The following is a 27707-nucleotide window of genomic DNA, read 5'->3' as shown; positions in this document are numbered from 1 at the left end:
CTTCCAGGGAAACACCTAAATAAGCTTAGGTAGTCCATTGCAGGGTCTATTTTCAGATTTAAAAATTACAGGTACACACTCAAGTAAAACCTGGTTTCTGGGAATGAATAATTATATCTGAAAGCAATTTCTGTACCCTTTCTCTTCATGTGCATATCGTGTTGTGTTCTTTGTAGTTAAAACACTGAGATTTTAAAACTACCTTGTAGAAATTTGTGCCCTTAAGGACATTTGCCTGAATAGCTGTCAGGGAAATCAGGACTAGGAAGACCTTTCAAGACTGGCAAGTATGTTGGCCAGAACACCTCTGCCAGACATGACTAATTCATCCTCAAAGGTTTCAGTCTACTCTAAGAGGTGACTTCAGAAACCTGTTAAGTGGCTGGAGATTTATATCATTCCAGGCATGTTTACAATGGTATATTAATATAAAATATATATTAAGCAAGTTCAGATGAACCCTATTTCCCATTCCAGGTCTTCATTATTGATCAGGTGTCAAAAGTGTCAATTCTCTTTGGCAAGAAACAGGATAAAAATGTTAGGCTGGTAGGCCACAGACATGTTAGACACACAGTGTGGGCATACAACATAGAATAGAGCCGAGCCTGATTCAGACTTTTGCAGAATGTTTTGCAGAATGTTAAATCTTGGGTTACCTACTTAGAGCTGTCAAGTTTTCTAACCCATCAGAATTTCAGTTTCCTCATTTATAAGATGAGGCTAACAATATGTACCTCATTGGGTTGCTGTGATGTCATGATATAATATGGTGGAGTTTAACACATGGCCTGAAACATAGCACTCATATAGTACTGCTGTGTCTGTTTCCCTGCCATCAGAGTGATATGGCACCGCTAACACCTCGCAGGAGCTTCATCTGACACAGTTCTCCGTCGGCATCATCGTCTTGTTTACAGAAAGAGAGTTGGGCCAATATCAGAGTAGGGGCTAGATTATTCTTATTTATATAATTGAAGAAGGAATCTTTTTCATTCCTAGAACTTGAATAATTCCAGTTTCTTTTCAGTGTTTTTGGTGTTTCATTTTAAGTGCACAATGATTAAGCTGATTATACTCTTGGTCAATGTAAGAGGAAACCAGGACCCTGCTGTGTTTATCAAAACCCAGAGGTAGTTAGTATATGAAAAGCAAATCTTTCTTCTATGGAAGTTCATGTCTGTATCTACCTCCCAGTAAATTCAGATTATGCCTGTGAGAGATCAAAACATAATGGATTTAAATATTAGAGATTTATATATATTACAGCCATGGAAGAGTGAGATGCTAACATAGAAAATACGTTGCATTATTTACATTAAAGCAAAAGTTCTCTCTGATGAGCCCGTCTCTCAGACTCTCAAGGGTTATTGATGACCACACATAATTACTATATGAAGTTTGTAGCCCTGATTGAAAATAAAAACCTTTGATCAAGACTTTTGCATTTCTAAAATACTACTTTCCAAACTTATCCAACTAGTAATCTTCAAAATCTATCCAGTGTAGAAGATTTTGTTGATACTTAACATGTCAGGATATGAAAAGAAACAAGGCTTAACTCTCTAAAAGTTCCTCTGTGCTGGGTTCTGGTCATGGAAAGGCTACCCCCAATCCTCAAGGCTCCAAATGGAATCATCAAGAAGTCAGAAAACATGAAGAAAAAAATGAAGCTGGAGTGTATCTCAGAATATTAGAATTTCTGTTGTGTATAAAATATCCTCCTACTTTGAAACCAGTACCTTGGATATGAATTAATTTACATTATTTATGTAGTTATATAAATTATATAATGTAAATAATTATATAAATCACCATTTATTGAGAAAAAAGATATTTACTGAGAACTGAACAACATCAAGTATAAGATGTACATGTGAAAAACAAGAGGGAAGAATTATCTGTGTGTGCCTGCCCTGAATTGGTCCAATTTTTGCCATGTAGGAATCCCCTGTGTTCCTAATCTATATAAATACGAAAGGGGCAGCACTACAACTCCCAACTCAGCAGCATCCGCAGGAATGCTGGGCAGTGACTGGAGAAGCAAGGGTAGAGCAGTAGGCCTATGACTGGAGCTCACGAATGTTACTAGAGAATGCCTGGATTCACATTCTCCATCACCTGGGGAACTGCATTCCAGCTCGCCTCAGGTTCACTATAGTTTTATCTATGGCCTGGTAGTATAACAAGCATAATAACAAGTGTAATAACAAGCAGCTCCTTGTTCTAAGCCGTCTCTCCTGCTGAGTCTCTTGTATGTTTTACATGTTTTTTTTTTTTTCTGTTTAGGTGATCACTTATCTGTAGCACAGCCATATCCACACAGTCTCGCAGACTTAAACACTCAATCTTTTCATCCAGCAGAAGCTGAATTGCAGGTTATAGATTCAATATTAGCATGTCTGCTTTCTTCATGGAAGATTGTTGTTTTATTTTTCTAGGGCCCTTTCACAAGATGATCAAGATGACATCCACTTAAAATTAGAGGACATAATTCAAATGGTAAGTTCACCTTCCATTTTACCTAACACAATTATCTGCATAATATCTTTCAAAGGGAAGTAGGAAGCTTGTCACTGGTGACCTTACATCTGCCTATGAAGTGATATGAGCGAACCACAGTTGGCATGGAAGTCCAGCAGTTAGTCAGTGATATTAATGTTGGTTTTGATTTGTGTTTAACTTTCTGCATTTTCATTCTTAGCTAGAATCTAGTGACAGACTTCGTAGTTGTACAGATGGCAGCTCCACAGGCCTGCCACGAGAGGGGAGGTGTCTTGCTCCCAGATGGCGTTTTACTTCCTTCCTCGTCTCTTGCAGACTGACTGTCCAAAGGCCGAATGTTTTGAGACTTTATCAGCCATGGAGATGGCTGAGCAGATCACTCTCCTGGATCACATTGTTTTCAGAAGCATTCCCTACGAGTAAGTGCTGCCTTGTCTCACCCCACCCCCACCCCCATCCAGGAACAGGACTCTGTTAGAGTAGCTGCCCTGCTTACAAGCTGACCATATTCCTAAGTCTGGGGTGTGTGTGTGTGTGTGTGTGTGTGTGTGTGTGTGTGTGTGTGTGTGTGTGTGTGTGTGTGTGTGTGTGTGTGTGCTCACTTATGCACAGAAATATGAGTCCTAATCTCAGGATGATTTGACCCCATTTGAATGTTGTTGGTTCCAGGTTGAGTAATGGATATTCAATCTCAAGATGGTCAGTCTTGTTTTCTATATGTACTAGGATTACCATAGAATATAAATTTCTATGTTCCATCTTATCCTTGAATTATAGAGTTCTCAGTGCACCTGTTAGAGTGGTTCTCAAACTTCAGTGTGTCTAACAGTTACAGGAGGGAGAATGATAGCAAGGATGACACTTATCAGGATGAATTGTACACATAAACGGACATGTTAAATAAAAACCCATTTGTGCAGATATATGAAGATAATAATAATATAAAGAAACAAAGCTGGGCTGGGAAGGTGGCTCAGTGGTAGAGCACTTGCCTTGCATGCCTGAGGCCCTGGGTTCGATTCCTCAGCACTACATAAGCAATAATGAAAAAAGCCGGAAGTGGCGCTATGGCTCAAGTGGTAGAGCGCCAGCCTTGAGCTGAAGAGCTGAGGGACAGCGCCCAGGCCCAGAGTTCAGGCCCCACAACCGGACCCAAAAAACAAAAAAGAAAGAAAGAAAAAGAAACAAAGCTGCTGGGCACTGATGGCTCAGGCCTGTAATCCTAGCTACTCAGGATCCTAGCTGAGGATCACAGTTTGAAGCCAGCCCAGGAGGAAAGTCCATGAGACTCTTATCTCCAATTAACCAACAAAAAGCCAGAAAACCAGAAGTGGTGCTATGGCTCAAAGTGATAGAGTGCTAGCCTTGAGCAGAAAAAGCTCAGGCTAGTGCGCAGGCCCTGAATTCAAGTCCCATGACCAAAAAAGAAGAAAAAAAAAAGCCATTTGAGAAACTTGTGAATAATGCACATTTAAAATTCTGCTTCTAGAAATTTTGATTGAAGCTCAGGAAATTATTTTGAATAAAAAACTACAGATAATTTTGAGTATCCCAAGGATACACTTAGAGAAAGTGATTTTGCTATAAATTCTGTTAACATTTATTTCCATAAATCAATAAGCATCAGTAAGATTTATGGCAGTAGACCCCCCCCCCCGGCCTTCCCTGATCCTTAGGTGTAGGAGAGGCCTGGGAAGCCTCCTACTGTCACACTGACAACTTTGTAGGCAGATGTTTGTTAGGATAAATGATGACCGATAGTACTCATCCCCTGTAAACTCATAACCACAGTGACAGTAGTGAAAGGGCTAGACAAAAAGTGAGAATGTGATCTGGATCAGGTTGTAAGTGGAGAAGAGGACATGGCTCTGATGGAGTGTTGGTGACACAGGGAGGGTGGGTTAGTGGGTCTGACCAATAGCTGTATTGCTTAGGCTCAAAAGGGAAAGGAAGTATGTTCCCTCAGATTTTCCTTCTGTACGTTTTATCTTCTTTGCTTCGCACCTTGCCAGCATCCACCCACCTATCCATTAAACTCATTGGCAATTCATCTGAACTCAGTAACATGGAGCCTCTATGACATGTATGCCACTACCTTCTCCCTGTGGTACCCTCCCGTGCATGGAGGGGGTCGTGAGTTCATACAGGAAGAACAAGAGCCAAGTGAGACTCTTGGTCGCCATTGGTGTGGTCTCTTCTGGGTCTCTTCCAGTTATTGCACCTTGGACCTGCTTTACTTGTGTCTGACCCTGCAGGAGAGAAGCAGAACCAACCACCCCATGAGACGGAGAGCAAGACCCAGGCAACATGTTTTACTAAAGAAAGTGACAGAGTAATTCCATTGCAAGTTTAGGGGATATTTTAAAAGGACTCTACAGTTCCTGCACATTCCATCTTGCTGGGCCTTTGCCTGCCGTGGTGTGATGTGAGGACCTGAGCAGCCTCCCCACAGCTGAGATCTCTCTGCTCTTGGAACCTGGATATTCCTGAGAAAATCAGAAAGAAGTAGAAGGGAATTTTCTGGTCCTGATTAACATTTTTGGCAATAACAGATTGTGTTTTGGACCCTCCACTAAAACTTGCTATTTCAAAAGTTAGTCCAGGGAAAATAGCCTTGGTTTCTGAGTTAATATTTACTTTTTTATTTCTCTTATTTTGGTGTTTTCCAACTTCAGAGAAGCCTACGTAGGGACAAAGTTCCAAACACTTACAAGAAAAATCTGGAGGCTGAAATATATTTTTTTTTGCATTGACTTTTTTGCATTGAAACTAGAGCAGAGCTAAAAATCCCTTTGAGACAGTCAGCCAAAGGTGTCAGGTAATGTTCCAGGCAAGATTAATTTAGTGTACCTGATATTCATGATAACTATGCAGACTCATAGCCATCATTCCTTAAATACTTATTTGATGTCCTGTTTTATATTGAACTTTCAGAGAGTTTCTTGGGCAGGGGTGGATGAAGCTGGATAAAAATGAAAGAACACCTTACATTATGAAAACCAGCCAACACTTTAATGATGTGAGTATCCACACACGTGTTCTCTCTTCTTCTGCAGCTAAGTGTTTTCTGGTTTAATAACCAACCAGTTCAGAATTTGCTTTGACGTGGAGCAAGCATTTTTCTTGCCCTATAATAACGGAGACATTCCTCAATGAGTACTTACACAGTGTTGGGGGCCAATGAGGGTGGGTTTTCAAAGAGTTACACCATGACCCCCAAACATTGCCTTTCCTCCTTGAATTGTTCTATCTCTTACTTCCTTATAACAAAAATCACATTGCTTCACAATAAGCTGCATTCAGAGAAAATCTGTCTTCACTCTAAAGATGAACAACTGCTCAGGAGTTTGTTGTTATTATTATTTCAGACTTCAGTCTCTTTAGAAAGTTGTTATCTAAGGATGGAATGTTAATTCCATGCTCCTTTGACATTCTGCTCTTCTGATGTCTGCAGGCATATTCAGATATGTTGCCCAAATACATTGCTTTGGCTCTTTGACAGTCTTCCTGGTCTCTTTCCCTTTAATGATATCTTTATTATCTTTAGGTAGTTGTACAAAGAATTTCCCATCCAGTGAATCAGTTTATAAGTACAATGTATCTTGGTCAATTTCTCCCTTTTCATCATTCTTTCCCATTCTTCATCTTTTGGGTTTTCTTAGATGAGTAACCTGGTTGCCTCCCAGATAATGAATTATGCAGATGTCAGCTCCCGTGCCAACGCCATTGAGAAGTGGGTGGCGGTAGCAGACATATGCAGATGCCTGCACAACTACAATGGTGTGCTCGAGATCACCTCGGCCTTAAACAGAAGTGCCATCTACAGGCTGAAGAAAACCTGGGCCAAGGTGTCCAAGCAGGTGAGCATCAGTGTATGACACGTCCTGCTTCTCAGAGGAAGAGAGGCTGGGTGAGGAGAAACAAGATAAATATTCTAATTAAACAATCATTAGCTGAAACAAGCAAAGTAGTTGCCAGAGAAGGTGCCAACATGGGTAATTGCTGTGCTCTTACCACTTAATTAATTCCACTCATGTGCTTTTCCAAAACACTCATTGAAACATTTGGGGGGACAAGCTCAAATGATGTGGCTGTCGATCAAGAGTTTTTCCTGAATTATTTCAGGAGGGCACATTGATTCCAGGTGACTCACAGATCCATTCTTCCAATCCCAAAATATGGTTACAAATGCCATAGAGTCCTCAGAGTTCAGCCTGATCCTTTTCGTTCATGTAGCAGATGTCAAGTTCTGGTGTAATGACTCAGATTGCAGACATGTAGCTTTCTCAATTTTCTCTCCTTGGATTCATTTGACCCCTGCCTGTTACTTTCATTCAGATAATTTTAAGAACTGTAGCTTTTACTTGCAAAGTCCAAACTTTGTTGGTAATGAAAGAACTTATGAGTTCCATTGGGCCAAATGTGACCTCTCTAAGCTCTGCATATTCTCTAAGAAATGAGAAGGAGTGGGATGAAGGCTCTGACTGTGCTTATATATTATAGATAGATAGATAGATAGATAGATAGATAGATAGATAGATAGATAGATAGATAGATAAGGTAATATAACATATATATGACATATATGATTTTGTATATGCACATACATATACACATATCTCTTTCTTATGGTTTAGATCCCTAGTGGTGGGTACCCTGCAGATAGATGCCTCTGACAGACTTTGGCGGGCATACCAATAGGCAGAGTGGAGTAGCGTGTAGGAGAAGGCTGTATTGTGTGTGCCTGACAACGTCAGCATAGAAGGACTTCCCAAGTAGCTAGGATTGGAAACTTGAGCCGCCACACCCAGAGAACAATGGTATTTCCTAAAAATATCGCTTATACTTGTCTATCAAATTGGTGAGAATGCTCACAAAAGAAAGTATTTAGAGTAGAGGATATTTCTCAGTCAACAACAAACTGACCAAATATATGGTTTGATAGTTTGCAGATTAGTATTCACAAAGACTCACTGTAGCTTGGGGGTGTGGCTTGGTGCTATAGTGGTTGTCTAGCATGTACAAGGCCCTAGGGTCCCCAAGAGAGAAAGGCAAAGACAGAATGAGAGAGAGAGAGAGAGAGAGAGAGAGAGAGAGAGAGAGAGAGAGAGAGAGAGAGAGAGAGAACAACAGAAAGGTAGCTATATAGAGACAGAGAGACTCAGAGAGAGGGGAAGGGAGACCAGGATTCATTCTGAAAACTTTAACATAAGCTCTTTCCTTTAAGATGTTATATTCAACTGGCACTTTTCAGTTCTTTAATTTTCTTGCCATTTTTTTTCTATTTGTTTTCCCACTATGTATTTGAATGCAAGGATGTAGGCACTTCCTCTTCTCCACACGCTCTTTTATTCTAAAATTATTAAGTGTAAACATAATATCCTATTGTGAGGGGCTGGGAAGGTGGCTCAGTGGTAGAGTGCTTGCCTTGCATGCATGAGGCCCTAGGTTCGATCTCTCAGCACCACATAAGGCAAAAAGAAAAAAAGCCAGAAGTGGCTCAAGTGGTAGAGCATTAGCCTTGAACTGAAGAGCTGAGGAACAGCACCCAGGCCCAGAGTTCAGGCCCCACGACCGGACTCCCCTCTCCCCAAAAAAATCCTATTGTGAGGATTGTATCACACAGTGAGGACCTCTACAGTAAAGAGAATGGAGCATCTTTTCGCAACTTACTATCCAATCAAATCACAATTTCATGGTCTACTAAATTTTTGCTTTCTTTTTTAGACCAAAGCACTAATGGACAAACTTCAGAAGACTGTTTCATCTGAAGGAAGATTTAAAAACCTCAGAGAAACCCTTAAAAAGTATGTATCACTTAAGCATTAAGTTATGCATAATTTTAGGAATAATGATATATAATTTATATAGTATATCAAACTTCCTGCCTTCATTGCCAGGGAAAAAGTAAGAAAAAAATTTCATCTCAGTGTTTTTGAATTTTCTTTGTCACTTGGAATATTGTGCATGCAGGATACTCCAAATAAAATGAAAATATGTCCATAATAAGTCAAATCACTGCTTAGTATAAAAGCTAATTTAAGCACAGGGATTTACTGTGGGATTTTAAAAATTGAAAGACCCAAGCACCAGCTGATAATGAATATTTGCTTTTTGCTTTTTCACTTCTGAGTCATGCTCTCCTCCTGCTTGCACATGTGTGCGCATATTCTACCACACACACCCACTTCATAGAGCCTATTGTCTTACAACTAGTTTTTCTCATGATTTATGTGCTTGTTACTTTGCTTATCTCCACGGTAAAAGGCCTGACAGAAACAGCTGCTTAAGGGGAGAAGGATTTATTTTGTCTTATGGTTTCAGTCTCTTCATTCCAGGCTGGTTGGCTCCATGCAGTCAGGCAGAAAGGATCCCATGGTGGTGAGAGTATGCAGAAGGGGAGGTTGTTCACCTCATGGCAGACAGGAAGCAGAGGTAAACGAGGAGATACTGCTAGGGATAAGCTTCAGGGGCTCCATCCTGTGATCTACTTCCCCAGCTAAGTTCCACTTCCTAAAGTTTCCAGAACCTCCCAACAAGAATTCAACACAAGAGCCTTGGGGTGGAGTGTTTCATATTCAAACCATAGCTCTACAATATGAAATGAACTTACACTTGAGAAACAATAGTGTTGTGAGGGCATAAATGAAAAATCAACAATAATAATCATCATAGCAGAAACAACACATAGAATAATATTATTATTGTTATTATTATATGTGGCATAGCATAAACTATTTGCTGAATAATTGCCAAATGAAGGCTCCATGCTAGGTGTTTTCTGTGTCTTATTCAAGCCTCACCGCAAATTAAAGATATAAAATGTCCTGTCCATCTTACACATGAGAAATCTGAAATTCAAACCTTTTGCATAGTATCATTGAGCAGCTGGTAAAGTTGGGATCGAAGCCTATATCCAAGTATACTCCTTCCCCTCTACAAACAAAACAAAAATATCTCTCCCTTTAGTGTGTGCTTGTGATACTAGTTGAGTCTACATTTCCCAAACATTTTAGCTCTAACTAAAATAGAAAACAAGTCTAGGATGTGGAAAGCTAGTCACACTGATTTTTTAATATCTAGATCTTGAGGGTTGGGTGCATTTTAGTGGGGTGCTTCCCCTAAGAAGCGTGCCATTTTGTAAGAATCACAAGTAATTCCATGCTAGCAATTATTTGTATTTGTCTCTCAGACATCCTGTTTTTTTGGAGCATGCCATTGCATCAAAATCATAGTGAAGCATGGGCTTTAATTTTGTATTGTATTCTATTGCGAAATATATTTAAACTCTTATCATGAGCAAGCGCCTGAAGATAAAATAAGACATCTTTGTTCTTCTGGGCTGAAGCACCATTGCTTCCTGCTCAGAACGGGGAATGAAATAGACCTTTGTGTGAATGAGTCTAAGAAAAATGTTTCTTGGTCTTGCAGCTGCAACCCTCCAGCTGTTCCTTATCTTGGAATGTACTTGACAGACTTGGCATTTATTGAAGAAGGAACACCAAACTTTACTGAAGAAGGCTTAGTCAATTTTTCCAAAATGAGAATGGTAGGTAACAATTTTATAATTTCATAAAGTCAATGACTTTATGGCTTATAGAAAAGAGGCTTAATAGTGAAATCAGTGTTTGCTTCTTAAATTGGAGGTGGGAGGTGTGGGGAATGACAGGAACTGGGTCTAATACCTGCTGTTGGTGGAACAAGGAGATTTCTGCTGTTGGTTGAACAAGGGAGTAGAGATTAAAGTTCCAAAGATGTCTTTCTAAGACTGACCCATAGGAGACGGATGCCAGGCTGGTGGTTCTTTCTTCCCCTCCTTCTCCTCCCCCTTCTTCTGTTGGTGCCTATTTTGGGGCTTGCAAAGGGCCTGGGAACTATCCCTGAGATTCTCTTGCTCAAGACTAGCGTTCTAACAACTGAGTCACAGTTCCACTTCTGGCTTTTTTGGAAGTTTATTGGAGATAAGAGTCTCAGAGACTTTCCTGCTCAAGCTGGCATCAAAGGTTCTTGATGGGTAACCAGGTTTTTAGCACCAACCTAGAAGGAAAGGAGACAATGAACAACAGCCAGAATGTGCTTCTTCCAAATCTGAGGTGCCACTTGCTCACCCTGGTTAGCAATTTAGAATCCTCTTCTTCTTCTTCTTCTTCTTCTTCTTCTTCCTCCTCCTCCTCCTCCTCCTCCTCCTCCTCCTCCTCCTCCTCCGCCTCCTCCTCCTCCTCCGCCTCCTCCTCCTCCTCCGCCTCCTCCTCCTCCTCCTTCTTCCTCTCCTTCTCCTTCTGTCCTCCTCCTCCTCCTCCTCCTCCTCCTCCTCCTCCTCCTCCTCCTCCTCCTCCTCCTCCTCCTCCTCCTCCTCCTCCTCCTCCTCCTCCTCCTCCTCCGCCTCCTCCTCCTTCTCCTCCTTCTTCCTCTCCTTCTCCTTCTGTCTGTGTAGGAGCTTGAACTTGGGGCCTGGGTGCTCTCCCTGAGGACTTTTTGCACAAGGCTAGCACTCTACCACTTGAGCCACATCACCGCTTTTGTTTTTCTAGTGGTTAATTTGATATGAGTCTAATAAACTTTCCTGCATGGGCTGGCTTTGAACTACAACCCTCACATCTTAGCTTCTTGAGTAGCTAGGATTATAGGCCTGAGCTACCAGTGCCTGGCTAGTATCTTAATATTAGCACTTAACCTGGCTCTTGAAGGTTATAAAAGCACCAAGCATAGAAAATGATTGTCAGGAATTGGGAAGGTAGCTTAGTGGTAGAGTGCTTGCCTTCCATGCATGAGGCCCTAGGTTCGATTCTGCAACGCCACATAAGCCAAAAAAGCCAGAAGTGGTGCTGTGGCTCAAGTGGTAGAACGCTACCCTTGAACTGAAGAGCTGAGGGACAGCGCCCAGGCCCAGAGTTCAGGCCCCACAACTGACAAAAAAGAAAAAAGAAAATGATCTGCCAGGCTCAGGGAGGAAGTGACTTCCCATGCTTCTGGTGAAAGAAAACACTGAGAAGCTGCCCCAAAAGAATGTACTATGATTTGGAAAAATACCTTTGCTTTGCTTTGTTGCTGTTTTTCTCATTATTAGATATCACACATTATCCGGGAGATACGCCAGTTCCAGCAGACTTCCTACCGCATAGACCATCAGCCAAAGGTAATATTGTGATATTGTGTGGTTGTGGTGAAAATTAAAATTAAAAAATGAAATTAATGAATTACAAAGTAAAAATAGACTTGGTTAAAAGTACAAAAAATGGACTCAGAAAACCTGTAACAGGTCTGCTCAAGAAAAAAGCAGGAAGACCTAAGGAATACCAGCTCATCATGTAGTTCTGTTGATATTGTGTCCTCTATTTCTTCTGAATCTTCTCACTTCCAGCCCAGGTCAGGCACTGGGATGCAATACCCGGTCTACAATCACATCTGGATAGAATTCTGATATAGTCTGTATATTATGACCCCACCCTTTGTGCCAAAGTTTTCTGTTGCTCTTAGGATTAAAAAAAAAGAAAGAAAGAAAAAAGAAACATCTTGACATGGCAAAGAAGAGTACAGGATATGGTTACTATTGGTGTTTTAAAATTTATTTACATCATATAACCCCTTACTCTTGTAGTGCCAACCACAACTAGTCATTAACTAATTAAGTAAATGTGTTACTGGTGTTTGAACTGAAGGCCTCGCATTTTTCACAGGCACTCTACCATTTGAACTGTGTCCTCAGCCCTTTCTTTTCTTGCTTTAGCTATATCAGGCATGATACTGATTTTTTAAATCTCTTGCCCATATTGGGCAGCAGTGTAATCCTTCTACTTGTGCTTCCAATTTAGCTGGGATGACAGGTGCAAGTCACCATACCCAGCTTTTTTTGTTGTTGAAATGAAGGCTTTCTAACTTTTGCCTGGACTGGCCTCCCACTGTAATCCTCCCAATCTCTGCTTTCTGGATAGCTGGGGTTATAGGTATGAGCCACTGTACCTGGCTCTCCTTAAATCATTGCAGTCACAGCTCCAATCCTGACTTGTTGCTGGTTGTTTGCCTTACAGACTTGTGTATCCAGGTTGGCTTTGAAGTGTGATCCTCAAATCTCACCCTCCTATGTAGCTAGGATTACAGGCATGAGCCACTAGTGCTTGGCTAAAGTACTACTTTTAAAGAACAGTTTCACAGTCTTAAAAAAATCAAGATTAGAAGTTAGAGATTCTCATCTCCCAGTCAAGTACGGTGTATTTACTTATTTAATGAATCATGGCTTGATGAATCATGAAACATGGTTGTATACAGCTCTTTGCAACCCTATGGACTAACATAGGAGCTTTCTTTAACTTTCAATTAAGAAAGGCAAGAAAAGATGGGACAGTCTTATCCCAGATAGCTCTACAGAAAAAAAAAAGATTACTAGGTAATATCTTCAAAAACACACATGGGAGAATGCACACCAAATGGTAAGGGCTAGCTGGCACTGGAGGTTGGCTGAGGACTAGAGATCTTTGAGTATTGTTTATAACAATGAGAATATAGTCATTTTTCTTAATTTATATATATATATATATATATATATATATATGATGTTGAATTATGTCAAACCCACTCAGGAACAGTATATGCCAATGTTCTCAAAGAAGTACAAGTAGGGATTTCTGTGTGTCTTTTTTTCCCCTTTAGGTCACACAGTACTTGCTGGACAAAGCTCTCATCATAGATGAAGATACACTCTATGAACTGTCACTAAAAATTGAACCTCGGCTCCCTGCTTGAACATCTGGCCTTGCCCCTGAGACCATAGCATTTGCTTGGGAAGCAGGACAGACAGAATTGTGCATGCCCTGTCTAACAGGCACAGCGAGGATTGGGGGGAGGTGAAGCCCATCTTCCTCCTCCACTACAGATGGAACTGGACTTCAATTCTGTCTCCAGCCAGAGTCAAACCCAGCTGTGTGGGTCAAAGGCAGATGTTTCAGCCTTGGGTGGGAAGGTACAGAGACCAATGCTTAGTATATTTTTCCTAAGGGAAGGTAAGATGGGAAATGCTGGTAACCATTTCAGTGAAGCGGGTGTGAAGGTAAATCTCTCTCTGTCCCCTGTTCTGTTAGAACTCAGGGACAAAGACCCACAAATAGATTTGTGATGTTTCACTGGCATCTACTGGCTGGGCCACACCTGCCCAATCTTCCGCTGGGATGTAACTGTTTCCTCTATACTTCCTTTCATCCCAAGCTTCACAAAAAGCTGAAGCTTCCTCGAGAAGGCCAATACATAAGCAATTTCAGTCTACGGCATGTGCATGGTTCCAAATGCATCATAAATATTCAGACTTTAGGAAACAGGAAAGGAAATCATAGAAGACAAATGGATTTGTTGGTAACATTTACTTAATTAACAACAATAAGCTGTATCCCAGAAGCCATTGTAGGGTGGCAATGGAGGCTTCTTCCCGAGACTGGTGGTCCCAGGAAGCCAGCCCCTGAAAGAGGCAATGGCAGAGTTTTCAGAAGGGTGCATGACACCTCACCGACAAAACTGTGCAAGATAGAAGGCCAAAAGCACTATGGGGAGTGACGGGTGTCCTTGCTAAGTAAAGCTATATACCTGAAATCATCTTTGCACTTTGTTTTCTTTTCTCCTACAGGAATCTTTTGTGACATACACAAACCATTTTTTAAGGCTTACTATGAACATGGATTGTGGTTTTTTTTGGAAACTGTTGTGTGGCATTTTCCTTGTAAAACCCATACTTCCATGTGCTACAGGTAGACAATCTTCCTCAGCCATCTCTTTAAGAACTATTTGAGTGAGAACAATGGAAGTTGGTGGGAAATGGGACCAACCACCCAATAGTTCTTGTAGCAGAAAACCAAATGCAGGAATGTGTCCTACTTCCCAAGGTTGGGGAAATGATCATTTTCTCCAAGATTGTCAGGCATAGAAGAAATAGGGCTCTCTCATTGTGTACCTCCCTCCTCTCTTCTCAGGGAGACAGCTGCTTTAAAGGAAGGAAGAGATGACAATTTGGAATCATTATTACCTGAGCCTATTGCACCTGACATTTTCTCTTAAGAGGCATGAAGCTTGCTGTTGATGGCAATGAAAAATGGACCTGTCTGGCTGCTTTCTCTCTTTGCACTTTTAGTTTGTGGTAGAGACCTCAGCTGATTAATACATTTGGCTTGCTTGCTCTTCAGATCCAGTTGGAGAGCTAGCATGGATAATGTACCATAGAACTAGAGAGGGCACACTTGGTCTGCACAGTGAGGTCCATCTCTGTATATAACCACATAGTGAAATATTAACTAAGTAAAAGATATTTATAATATCTAAAGACCAAAATATTTTCCATAGTTCATATTAGCCAACAGTGTAGCACTAGGCCCAAGGGAGGGAGGTTACTTATGGATGCTTTATTTTTCTTCTTTTGCTTAAAAAAGTTGCTTGTTTGGCTTCTTTAGTTTCTAATAAGAAGTTGATGTATCTTGACGCATGCTAAGAAGCATGTTGGAGTTTAACAGTTTCTGCTTTTTAACATATTTTATTCAGTGTTGAGAATCTGAGAGTTTGAAATAATGTGTTTCCATTGCACTGAACACCTCAAGACCTTGCAGAAGATATGTAAAATAAAGGTTAGCTTTGGGGGCTCACAACTGCAGTCTAGGAAGGTGACCTAAAATTGGGACCAATTTATGAGAGGACCACACACACACTAGTTCCAGCAAAACCAGTGTATAAAATGTGGATGATTTCTATGCTGCTTTGGAGTCCCAACATCCTCCAAAAGGGATGGCTCTGTGTGCACTTTGTTTGGAAGAATGGACTCTTTATTTCTCTGACCCACATGCTCCAAAGGCACGGCTGAAACTAAGAAACAGAGGAATTTCAAATGCCCCTCCACCTCAGGAATGTAGTTTTTCTTCATGGAGTCAGTCTCAACCTATTTCCTATCGAATGTTGGAAGCGCCACCATGTGGTAGGCTATGAGCACTGCAAATTGCTATCCTGATTTTAATATTTTATTCCTAAATGTCCCTCCAACTTCCTAGAGTTGAAGACAAACGACTCCACCTTTGGAGTTACCCTCTGATTGCTACACCATTTGTGGGCTAGCAGAGGTAGGAATGCGCATCTAAAAAGGCAGAGGGGAGAAAAGGAAAGAAGGAAGGAAGGAAGGAAGGAAGGAAGGAAGGAAGGAAGGAAGGAAGGAAGGAAGGAAGGAAGGAGCGAGGAAGGGAGGGAGAGAGGGAGGGAAGGAAGGAGGAAAGGAAGGAAGGAGGAAAAGAAGGAAGGAAGGAAGGAAGGAAGGAAGGAAGGAAGGAAGGAAGGAAGGAAGGAAGGAAGGAAGGAAGGAGAGAGGAAGGGAGGAAAAGTCATATCTGGACACATTTAAAATCCCCCAGAGAAATTTTTGTGGTATATCTTCTGATTTATAAAGTCCTATCCACTTCTCCTTTCAAACTTTGAATTTTGGCAAATGATGTGTGCCCTCCCAGCTAAATCTGTTTGAATTCTATTATTATAGGAGACCCATTTCTAAGAGTAGACAGGAAGCCAATTTTAGCAGCCAAGTAGTGAAAATATATATATATATATACTTTGAAATTAACCCTGAAAAATCAGAAGTAAAACCCAATTTTATGCTTTGAAATGAATACTCATATTTTGTACTTTCACTGGAATTGAAGCTTTTAGGGTATGCCAATGGTTATTAACTAAGACATCAAATTTTGCTACAGGGACAAATCTCTTACCTAACCCAACCTACTACTTGACAGATTTAGGCATGCAGTGGAATGTTGTCATTCTTCTTTAATGTTTCTCTGAGGGAATTTAAACAGGGAATTTTAAACTGCTAGTGCAATATTTTGAAGTTCTGACACAACACCCCCATGGCATTATGTTAAATTTCAATGTACCCTAAAGTACTATAAACAAATGAAGCTCATGAACACTGGACAACTTAAAGGAGAAAAATTCACCATGTTCCCATTTGGAATGTGTAAGGATGGGCCTGCTCTCCTTTTCTTCTCTTCATATTTTTATTTGACTGACTAGGAATCTTTAACTAGAAGAGAATAATGTAATAAAGAAAATATTCCTAATAAAATTAACTTTATTTTTCTTTACAGTGCTAGGGATCAAACCCAGGGCCTGGTGAATGCTGGGCAAGTACTCTACCAATGAGTGACATTGAGCCTCCCAGTAAAGTTAACTTTCATTTAAATATAGAGGATTCTACTTAGCTGTTCTTTTCAAAGTTTGATTTTATTTTCCCTGAAAAACAATTTCTCCCTTCATCTTAAAGTGTAATGTGTTTTTTAAATCCAACATGCAAAATCTATCATTTTGATTACTATTGAAGTGACATAAATGATAATATCCTATTTATGCTCATGTTAATCTTCACAGCTAGAAGGAATTAAGGAACGAGATTCATTTTCATTTCTGTAAGAAAAAAGACTGCAAGCTTAAATAATGACTTGATTACAAACACCACTATATGACTGCTAATAAGACTTGATTGATGAAATCTAATCAGTGTTATTTCTCAGTGGTGATTTCTTTTTATTTATTTCATTTTGTTTTGTTTTTGTGGGGGGATTTTGTTTATTATCTTTAAGTAGTTGTACAAAGGGATATCAGTTCAACATGTAAGTTTATTAGTATAATACATTTTGATTAATGTCACCCATTTTATCATTTTCCTCCACATCTCCTAATCCTACCCATCTCCTCAATTTTAAAATTAAGGCAGGACAGTCTAAAAGTGGGAAACCATCTTGTTGCAGTTATGAACACATGAATGATTCAGAAGCATTCTCATCTCATCTGTCACATAGCATGATATTAATATTAGAGCTGGTTGTAGAGATCTAATCTGTGAAGGAAAATTATAGTCATCTGTAATATTATTGGATCACTGTCTTAGTTTCAGTTTTCAGTTTTCATCAGTAAGCTGATTATATCAAGGCTGGAACAGGAATCTCTGCCCCAAGTCTTAGCTTTGATCGATATACATCCATCAGTTTCCTCATCTGCAAAATGGGATTAATAGTAATTCCTGTGCTGTCTACCTCACAGGGCTGTTGTGAGGATCAAATGGGTTAGACTGTAAAGTGTAACGTGCTGTCCAAATGGGAGGTAACCCAGTTACCATCCTCAGCTCTCCTTTTGTAGAGAAATTAAATGTATTTACTCTGTGTGTGTGTGTGTGTGTGTGTGAGAGAGAGAGAGAGAGAGAGAGAGAGAGAGAGAGAGAGAGAGAGAGAGAAATGTGTGTTACTTTGAGAAGTATATTGTTTGTATCCGGTGACTTTGCAAATTTGCTGACAGTTGTAATACTGATAAAGAGGTTTTCGTTGTGGCCTAACACTTACCGAGCGAGGTGTAGGTTATGCCTATATGCAAATTAAACTTCACCTTTCTTGAATACTTGGAAATCTCACTTCCTTTTATTTAGCAATTTCCCCATCTTTCTACATCATCTTCCTTCTTAACACTGAGCTCCTTCCATTATGCGTATATTTCTGAAGTTGAAGTGAAAAACAGCTTAGAAGCAGCCCAAGTTCCAGGCACTAAAATATCAGGAAAATAACTAAAGGAGGGGCCATCGAAGATATAACATCCCCTGACTACCACCAGGCATCGAGAACCCACTACTGCCTGGAACAGCTCAGCTGATCCCATGGCAGACAAGAGAAGTTGCCAACATGGTGAGGCCTGGCATGCCATCACTAGGGTTGACCTTGATGGGCTCCTGTAGACCTCTCGGGTTGTGTCCTCATCTGAGAAATAAGACTCACTTCTATACCCAGAATTACTACAGAGGTCACATGGAATAATATATACACAAACCCTTTATCTCTTGCCAACTAGAAGGTGATATCCTAACACTGAGAGCTGAAGGACACGGGACACACAAGAATAAACTGAGGAGGCCCCCTTACCCTCTTCACTTCTGTTACCAGTTACCATGAGCAACCAAGGCTGCTTGGCCACCTTGAAGAGCATTGACCTTCAATCTGGTTCAATCTGGGCCCTGATCTAGCCATGCTTCAGTGGGATGCAGGAATAGAAGGACAGCAGATTTTCTTTAAATCAAGTGGTATATCCCTATTGGCAAAAGTCAACCACATGGCCACACAGATGTGAGGTTGAAGGATGTGGACAACAATGAGAAATGAAAGGCACACACAGGAATGGTAACTGAAGAAGTTTTAGAAATCTAAAAAGTAGAGCCAAGGGCTTATGGCTCACACCTGTAATCCTAGCTACTCAAGAGGTTGAGATCTGAGGATCATGGTTTAAAGTCATCCCAGGCAGGAAAGTCCATGAGACTCTTCAATTAATCACCAGGGTTAAACCTGAAGTGGAGCTGTGGGTCAAAGTGGTAGAGCAAAATAGCTCAGGAATAGCGCCCAGGCCCTGAGTTCAAGCCCCATGGTTGATAATGATTTTTTTTAAAGGAGAAATCTGAAAAGTCTGCTGTAAGTGTGTTGTAGAGGTTTTCAATCCCCATCACAGCTGCTTTATAGCAAGCTTGAGAATGACAGCGTACTCTTTTCTAAAAAACGCTGCAACTTTTGACTCAAGGGAGAAATTTACACTGCAAAACACAAACTGTGGAGGTAAGGGGTGCGGACATATTCCTAAGTGCTCATATTAGGAATTAAGGGGAAGAAATAAAGAGGGATTTTTATTTTAACTGCCATTCTTTAAAAAAAAATACATACATTTCCATGCTCTCCTAATGACTCAAATTTTTCTAAGCAGCACACACACCACCACCACCACCACCACCTCCACCCCAACAGTAGAGTCCAAAGTCTTGAACAACCAACTCTTCTGCTTCCTCTAGGCTGTGCAGACAGAGCAGGGTCTCAGAAGCTGGGGACTGTGGTTCCTGATGACAGAATGCACAAATAAGAGCCCTTGAGTGTCATGAAGTCAGTTTGTCCCCAATCTGTGATTCTTTTAATGAAAATTATGATTTCCAGGCTTAAAAAAGAGCCTCGAAGATATCTGAGCATATCACATGTCACCTTCAGTGTGAGCTATGTCACTACAGAGTGAGACGAACACTATCTGAGGTATAAGCACACACACACAAAAGTGTCTGGATCTTAAATACATGGCTTCTAACCCTACTTAAACAAGAACCTTTCAGTGTCCAGAGCATCTCCTTGTGTTCTCTGTTCCATGAAGGTATTTTGGGGATGGGTTATGTTTAAAAGAACTAGAAATTCTGACGGAAAACCACACTAGGTAAAAATGTCATTCCTGACCCTTAACCTCCTGCTCCACCAGCCCCTCTGAGCCTGGCAAGGCCCTAAGAAAGGAGAAAGGAGTCAGGTGATGATGCTCAACGTGTCATAGGAGCGGGTACATGACTGTCACCAGAGCCTAGGCATGCTCTCTTGAAACATCAGGGCTGCTGTCCAAAATCCTGAAGGGTCATTGCTATTTACAGGCAACCTTTCCGGTCCCCAGAAGGGCTATTTTTAAGCAGGGATATGGCCTGCTAAGATTTCTGGGTAGATTTAAGCTGGTATACATCCACCAACTTCTGATGGCTTGATCTTGAACAGGAATATTATTAACATTTTTCCTAAATCCAGGACCCAAACAATAAGTTAGACGAAGGCCTCTCCAGCCCTGAGATCAGGACCTGCTGGACCAAGGCAGCATGTAGATTTTGAGGGGTTCATGCTCCAGGGTTAACTGGGCCCCAAGGTTGGTAAACCTAAGAGAGAGAGAAATCTAACTGGTTGAAATGTTTCCTGCTGGCCTTTGCACTCTGAAGCTCAGTCCCACAGACCTGCACAGCATTCCAGGAAGGCTTCAGGTTCATGAGCCCTTGGAGAGCAAGCCTGCAGCACTGGGCTGGAAGGGCGGGGCTTTACTTTTCTTTTTCCTTTTTCTTCAAGGAGTACAGAAAAGTTTCATAGAAAGAACAGGTGCTAGAAAGGGGCCAGGGCCTAGTGGCTGAAGAGTCAGTGGCTGGCCTTCAAGGGCACAGCTGGAGGAGCTAGCGTCCTGAGGTCTGGGATGGGATTGGCTAGGATGCCCCTTGGGCCCCTCCCATGCCAGAGCCACTTCAGGCCTTGTCCTGCCAGTTCTCATTACACTTCTTGGCTGTGTGCGCAGCAGGACGTGGCAGACTCCTCCAGCTTCAAGGTCAGTGAGACTGTGAAACTGCTTTATTGCCCTGGTGTGCAGGGGCTTGGTGGGGTAGACCCAGGACTGTGGGCCCATCCTCTATAGGACAATTACTGTGGGCACTCAGCTGTGTGTACAGAGAGAGGAAAGCGATGGTCACTTGCTAAAGTCAGCACAGTTCTGCCCTTGGCTGAAAACTCCTCTTCCCTGGCAGTACGAGGTGCCAGAATCATGGCAGCACCCGGTCCCAGTACCTTCCCACAGGGAGTCTGGAATATGTGTTGAAAAAAAATTTTTTTGTGTGGAATTTTGACACTACACTTGGCACAACTTGAAACCTCACATTTCTTTCCCTTGTCGTTTTCAGAGATCGATCACTTATTTCTGAGAATGCTTTCTCTTTGGGAGAGGCACAAATCAATGACCCGAGATGAATCAACTAGAAAGTTTATTCTTTTCTTGAGGGTCTTTAAAAGAACTAACTACTTATAAATCAAATCCAAAGTAAACTGGCCAATATTATTCCTAGAGACTCACTGTTAAATCATTAATGCAATGAATAAGCGGGGCTGAGTTTTGTTTGAAGCTTCAGACCTGGGCAGAGACGTGTTCTTTGCTTCCTTGCTTGTTTGCCCTCAGGGTTATTTAGGCCCTTCTCTGGCCCTGTGAGTGGATGGCATCTGTGTCATCAGGGGCTCTGCTGTGAATGTATGGAAAGCCCATTTGCCAAAACCCTCCTGTCTCCTCCATGATGCTCTTTAGACCTCCCACAAAGCCTTGTGGGGCCCTTTGGCCCCCACAGTGTCAGCTGGAGTCTGTGACGAGGCAGTATGTTCCCTCATGAGAAGGCACGCTAAACTGACATGCTCTTCCCAGAAGAGCATGCTGCTCTGTCTGCTGCTCTCACATTTTATCTTCTGCCCCTGTATCCTTGGTCAGCTCTGCTCTTTCATGGGGAGTACAGCCACCAGGCTGCTGGGATCCTTCATTTCTCCCCTGTTTGGGCAGATGCCTTTGCAAAGACCCCAGACCACGTGAGGGTGATTTATTTGTGGACTAAGGCACAAGAGTTTGTGCACCCTCTGGACTATGCAAGCTTTGTGGTCAAATCACACACTCAAACGTGAGCTATATGCCAGGGAAGTTTTCCTGAAAGGGTAGCTAAAGAATGTCCAGGAAACCACAGTTTGAGAGTATATAGAATGAAATTGTCTTTGGCTTTTGGGAGCAGGAGTGGGGCTAAACTGGAGATCACATTACCCCTAGATTGGAGGGCTTGGGTCCCTACCTCTACCATAGTCTAAAGAGAGAACCATCTGAGTTTCCTGAGGGGATATGGACAGCCTGTGTCCAGCATGCTGGGATTTCCTGCCTATTTTGCCAGGAACCCCATAGGGAAGCAGTGCTGAAGGTGAATGTTGAAGGTCACATTCCCCTGTATAAGAACCTTTGAGATAGCTTCTCTTGAGCAGAGAAAATGGTAGTGCCACTCCATCAGAGTGGCTCAAAGGGTAAGTGCCCCTTAGCCACCTGTTCACTTGAAAACATTTGTTTTTGAAAGACAGGTTTGGAATCCCCCAACAATAAATCCTTAAAGAAACAACCACCCAATTAATTAGTGGGCTAAAGACTTAAAGAGAGACTTCTCTGAAGGGGAAATAAGAATGGCCAATAGACACATGAAGAAATGCTCAACTTCTCTAGCCATAAAAGAAATGCAAATCAAAACAGCATTGAGATTCCACCTCACCCCAGTTTAGAATGGCTATAATCAAGAAATTTAATAACAACAGATGCTGGAGGGGATGTGGCCAAAAGGGAACCCTACTGCATTGTTGGTGGGAGTATAAATTTGTTCAACCACTTTGGAAAGCAGTATAGAGGTTCCTCAAAAGATTACACATAGAGCTCCCCTATGACCCACCAGCAGTCCCACTTTTGGGCATTTGCCCAAATGATCACAAGCAGGGCCATACTAAAGCTACCAGCACGACTCTCTCTCTCTCTCTCTCTCTCTCTCTCTCTCTCTCTCTCTCTCTCTCTCTCTCTCTATCTCTCTCTATGTATATATATAGGAAATGGAAAGACTTGGAAAAAATCATGTTAAGTGAAGTAAGCCAGGCCCAAAGAAACATAGGTCCCATGGTTTCTCTTATCTGCTATAACTAGTATATGTCTAGGACAAGCAGAAAAGGTCAAAAGCTATGTACACATGACCAGATAAGATGATGTTAAGTGAAATGAACAAGATAGGGACACAAGAGGTTTTATCTTTCTTGCTGTGGGTTTTAATGTACATATAATGTACTGTGTGCTTTGTTTTGTTTCTTTTGTATGTTCTTCCCCCATGGTATAACCCCTATTTTCACTGTATTTGATTCTGGTGCCTTGCATCATGTAAAAAAATGCTGAACTAAGGATATAGGTTGAGCCATTGTAACAATGAGACATACAGTACACTATGTTGAAAATGAACTTTACAGCTTGGAGGGAAGGGGAGAGCGGGGTGGGGGAGGGAGAAGTTGGGAAGATGGAGAGGGAAGGGATAGTAGGGGAAAACAAAGGAGGGGGTAACAATGTTCAATAAGAAGTGTACTCATTACCGTACTCATATAACTGTAACCCCTTTGTACAATATCTTTACAATAAAAATAAGTTTGGTAATAGTTTCATGTCATCATCTCAACAGGGTATAGGAAAGGTCTCTGCCTTATAGCGAAAGACTCTAAACATCTGCTGCCTATGACTTTCTAGTTGCCGAATCGTGTTGAGGAGGCAGGGGTGTCTCTGGAGGTTGACTGAGATTGCATTGGTTGGGAGGTAACTTGGACCTTTTGCTGTCTTACAGCTAGGAGAAGGCAATTATTTTCTGCAGGCCTACCAGGCTGGGAACATGAGAATTTGCTTAGAATGTCCTGTGGAGCTGAGCCAGTCCCAAGGACATCCTCTGCTTTGGGGTGACTCTCTGACTGAAAGCTGACACATAGTTCCCCTCAAATCCCTCTCCTCCATCTGTCCTCTGGCTCCACAGAGTTCAGCCACATGGATGCCATGAACAGCAGGATCAGAAATAACTCTGAGTCAGCAGAAAGGCACACACAGTGTCCCCATCCCAGTATTCAGAATGACTAGGAGGCCCAGCGTTGGGGCAGGGACAGAACCCAGCTCTCCCACATTCCAGGATGTCACAGAACCAGAGAAAATGCTTAAACTAGGACTCAGGCTCTCAGCACACCTGCTTGGGCTAGGGAAATGTAAAACTCTTTTGGTATGCTGCCCAAGCAGCTTGATGTGACTTGTCCTTGTCATTCAGTGGAGAAGAACAAACAATGTTCTGCCTATTTTGGCTCAGTAAGGCTTGGCTTTCACTCTTCCTGGCTTAGAGCCCAGGAATTCTGCCCAGTTTTATCCCAGAGACCGTTAAAAATGCTTTTCAAATCGAGTTATGAGAGCTATCACAAGGTAGGGAAACCAAGGCAGACAGCTTCTCTAGTGTTAAAGCTGACAAAAAACAAAAAACAAAAAACTTCCTCCCAACCCTTCAAATCCCTACTTCCACTTGAAGAGGAGAGAGGAGGAGAGGAGAGAGAAAGCAGGTCCATGCACCACACTCAGAGGAAGGCTGGCTGACACAGCATCCCAGCATAGTTTGGAAGGTACACTAGGTGCCTAGTGCCAGAGGGGAGCAAGCAGAGATAGCTTGGGTATCCTGGCCACTGCAGCAGATGTCTGAGAGGGGGAAGAGAACAGGCTTATAATGTCCTGGGCCTCTGAGTGGAGTCACATGCTCTGCGGTGACAATCCTGTGCAACGCATTTCCCTGCTCTTGGAGTGACCTGTGGCATTGCTAGGTCATTGCCCATCAGGGCAGCTCCCTCTACCTGCTGGTCAGTAAGGACTGCATGTGAGGGTCCACAAGGAAATCTGGATCTAGGGATAACCACAAACTTAGTTTCAGCCCCTAGCTCCACCTGTGTGTTGGCGCCAAGACCGAGAACACATCACTTGACTTCTCTCAACTTAAAATATTGCCTGCTTGGTGTGGTTGTTACAAAGTCTGAGGATATTTGTCAAGCCCTTGCTAAGAGCTCGTCGATTATCTTTTTTTTTTTTTAAGTGGCAGCCGGGCACCAGTGGCTCACACCTGTAATCCTAGCTACTCAGGAGGCTGAGACCTGAGGATCACAGCTCAAAGCCAGCCGGGGCAGGAAAGTCCATGAGACTCTCTCTCTCTATCTCTCTTTTTTTTTTATTGTGGAAATACTGTACAGAGGGGTTACAATTACATGGGCAAGATAATGAGTACATTTCTTATCATTGTTGCCTCCTCCTTTGTTTCCCCTTCCCATCTCCCCCCTCCCTCCTAACCCCCCTCCCTGCCAAAGTTGTAAGGTTCATTTTTAGACATAACGATTTGTACATCTCATTGTTGCAATGGGTCCACCTGTATCCCTAAGACTCTTATCTCCAATAAACCATTGGAAATACGGAAGTGGCGCTGTGGCTCAAGCAGTAGAGAGCTTGCCTTGAGCTGAAGAGCCCAGAGACAGCACCCAGGCCCAGTGTTCAAGCCCCACGACTGACCAAAAAAAAAAGAAGTGGCAGGCTTGGAAAGATGAGTTCCAGGTAGAAAGAAACACCCCAGTCAAAGGTCAGAGATGGCAAAAGGGAGACCTAGAAGCCAAAGGCAATGTTGAGAGGAGGTTTAGGCCAAGGGAACCTAAATGAACCTACTTTGTGAACCCTCATATTGTTTTTCAAAAGATAATGGAAAGACTTGGAAAAAAGTATATTAAGTGAAATAAGCCAGCCCAAAGAAACATAAGTCCCATGGTTTCCTTTATTTGCAATAACTAGTATATGTCTAGGACAAGCAGAGAAGGTCAAAAGCTATGTACATGTACATATGACCATATAAGATGATGCTAAGCGAAATGAACCCCAAGATAGGGACACAAGAGGTTTTATCTTTCTTGCTATTGTTTCTAATGTATTTATAATGTACTATGTGATTTTCTTTGTTTCTTTTGTATGTTCTTCCCCCATGGTATAACCCCTATTTTCACTGTATTTGACTCCATTGCCCTGCATCTTGTATATACATTTTTCTAATTTGGGGAGGGGAAGGGTAATAACAAAATGCTTAAACAAGGATACAGGTTGACCCACTGTAACAATGAGATGTACACTATGTTGAAAGACACTATGTTGAAAAAGAACTTTACAACTTTGGTGGGGGAGGGAGAAGTTGGGGAGGTGGAGAAGGAAGGGATAGTAGGGGAAAAACAAAAGAGGGGGTAACAATGCTCGATATGAAATGTACTCATTACTCATATAACTGTAACTCCTGTGTACAGTATCTTTACAATAAAAATATATATTAAAATAAAAAAGATAGTAGATCTGAAAGTATGCAACAGGCACTTCAAATAAAGTCATGTCCTTAGGAAAGACAAGATATATAGATAGATGATGGATAGATAGATGTTAGATAGATAAACAGATAGATTAAGTAAAACACTTTAAATGTTAAAATACAAACTGAATTGAGATGGGGAAGTACTGACTGGGTTCATCAGAGAAGGCTTGGGGACAGTGGAATAATCCCACAGTGTGCCAGCGGTTGGGGGGGGGGGGGCTCACAGTTACTGAGTGCCTGCTGTGACCTGTGCCTTCCTTCTTGGGAGAGTGTTCATCACATGGCTTCCAACACAGGCAAGGAGCTACTGAGGCTCAGGTGGGCAAAACAAGGCTCTCTCCGCCAGCAAGGCTGGCAATTGCCTGAGTCTAGGCAGAGTTTTCAGGATATTCTTCAGACCCTCAGGTGAAAGAAAACTCCTAAGAATCGGGATTCTTTTTTATACTCTCACAGCTGGTTTCATTTCAGCATTTTACTTAAGTGTACTCAAGTGATTCATATGGAATGCTATCAAGAGAAAGTTAATAAGCAGCTTTCTCCAAGTCTATTGCTATGAAGTTACCTTTCTGTGACTTGAATTACTTTTAGTAATTTTTCTCTAAATCCATACATTATTCCATAGTTGGAATGTGCCATACTTAATACACCACCCTTTCCCTTCTGACAGGTGAATTCCTTCCAAAGATTTTGCCACTATGATTTTATTAATAAATATCTTTCATATATAAATATATAAGTATATGTGTTTGTGTGTGTGTGTATATATATATATATATATATATATATATATATATATATATAGGCAGCTTTATTACTGTAGATTGAATTTTTTTGAGTGTGGTACTGTCACACTTTAATTGTGGCTTTCCAACTCCCTCTTTGGAATGGTTACAATGGTTCTCAGAGCAGTCTGGGTGACTCCATTCCCAGCCAGGGTGGGAGACTGGTGCTCACTGCCCATGCCAGTGGCCGCTGCTGTGGTCTGTCAGGGTAGCTCTCATTCTGGCCTCTTGCTTCCCACACTCTCCTCAGCAGTAGTCAGCAGGAGACTTCTAGGACCCAAAGAAGGCTCTACCTTCTTCAAGCTAGCTCATCTTCCCCAGTAGGATCTCTGACTGGGAGCCACCAAGGACAGCTTTGTCTTGAAGAAGGCTCCTGCACCCCAGCACTTGGTGCTCTGGGGCAGGCAGCGGGCCTGAGAAGTCCCTGCACATAAGGGAGGCAAGCATAGGTGCTAGCTGTAGTCACACAAGGGTTACAGAGTCTGGAAGACAGAGCAGAGATGGCCTGCAGAACGCACATCTGCTGAGCAAGAGTTACTGCGGATCAGAAGGAGTCACTGTCCTGAGGAGAGAGGGGATCTAGAGAAAGCCTCCACACTGGCTGAGGAGACTCAGTAGAATACTATAAGATAGCCTAGCCCTCAAAGTAACCTGATGATGGCAGATTGGAACTTGAATCTAGGCCTCTGGCTCCAGGGCTGGTGTTTATAACCCCACACTCGTGTTATTCATAATCATGAGTGTCCCATCTCTACTGCAAACACCTAAGAAGGACTAAATGACCTCTAATGTCTGTTCTTAGGACATTTCACTTATCCACCCAAGCAGTTAGTGAAAGCCTATCATCTGTGGGGTCAGTTGGGCTTTAGAGC

At 42.0% G+C, this 27707-nt stretch overlaps 2 protein-coding genes across 3 annotated transcripts in view; both read left to right on the top strand.

Annotated features, from left to right (window-relative positions):
* The window catches only part of Rasgrf2 (Ras protein specific guanine nucleotide releasing factor 2), a 219976-nt gene extending 205021 nt beyond the window's left edge, over nt 1-14955 (top strand). For both annotated transcript variants that reach the window (XM_042691066.1, XM_042691065.1), the window contains exons 20-27: nt 2442-2502; nt 2821-2924; nt 5440-5524; nt 6168-6365; nt 8233-8312; nt 9937-10054; nt 11573-11641; nt 13153-14955. In XM_042691066.1, coding sequence (XP_042547000.1) covers nt 2442-2502; nt 2821-2924; nt 5440-5524; nt 6168-6365; nt 8233-8312; nt 9937-10054; nt 11573-11641; nt 13153-13245 — 808 coding nt within the window. In that variant the 3' untranslated portion in view covers nt 13246-14955. The remainder of the gene's footprint in view (nt 1-2441; nt 2503-2820; nt 2925-5439; nt 5525-6167; nt 6366-8232; nt 8313-9936; nt 10055-11572; nt 11642-13152) is intronic.
* Nucleotides 14956-20589: 5634 nt separating this feature from the next.
* Ckmt2 (creatine kinase, mitochondrial 2) overlaps nt 20590-27707 on the top strand; it is a 28072-nt gene continuing 20954 nt past the window's right edge. Inside the window, exon 1 of the mRNA XM_042690875.1 lies at nt 20590-20652. The gene's annotated coding sequence lies outside the window, so the exon portion shown is untranslated. The remainder of the gene's footprint in view (nt 20653-27707) is intronic.

Source organism: Dipodomys spectabilis, unplaced genomic scaffold, assembly GCF_019054845.1.
Source record: "Dipodomys spectabilis isolate Male_0828 unplaced genomic scaffold, ASM1905484v1 ptg000140l, whole genome shotgun sequence".
Lineage (NCBI taxonomy): Eukaryota > Metazoa > Chordata > Mammalia > Rodentia > Heteromyidae > Dipodomys > Dipodomys spectabilis.
The sequence above is the reverse complement of the archived record's forward strand: the minus strand, read 5'-3'. Positions and strand labels throughout refer to the sequence as shown.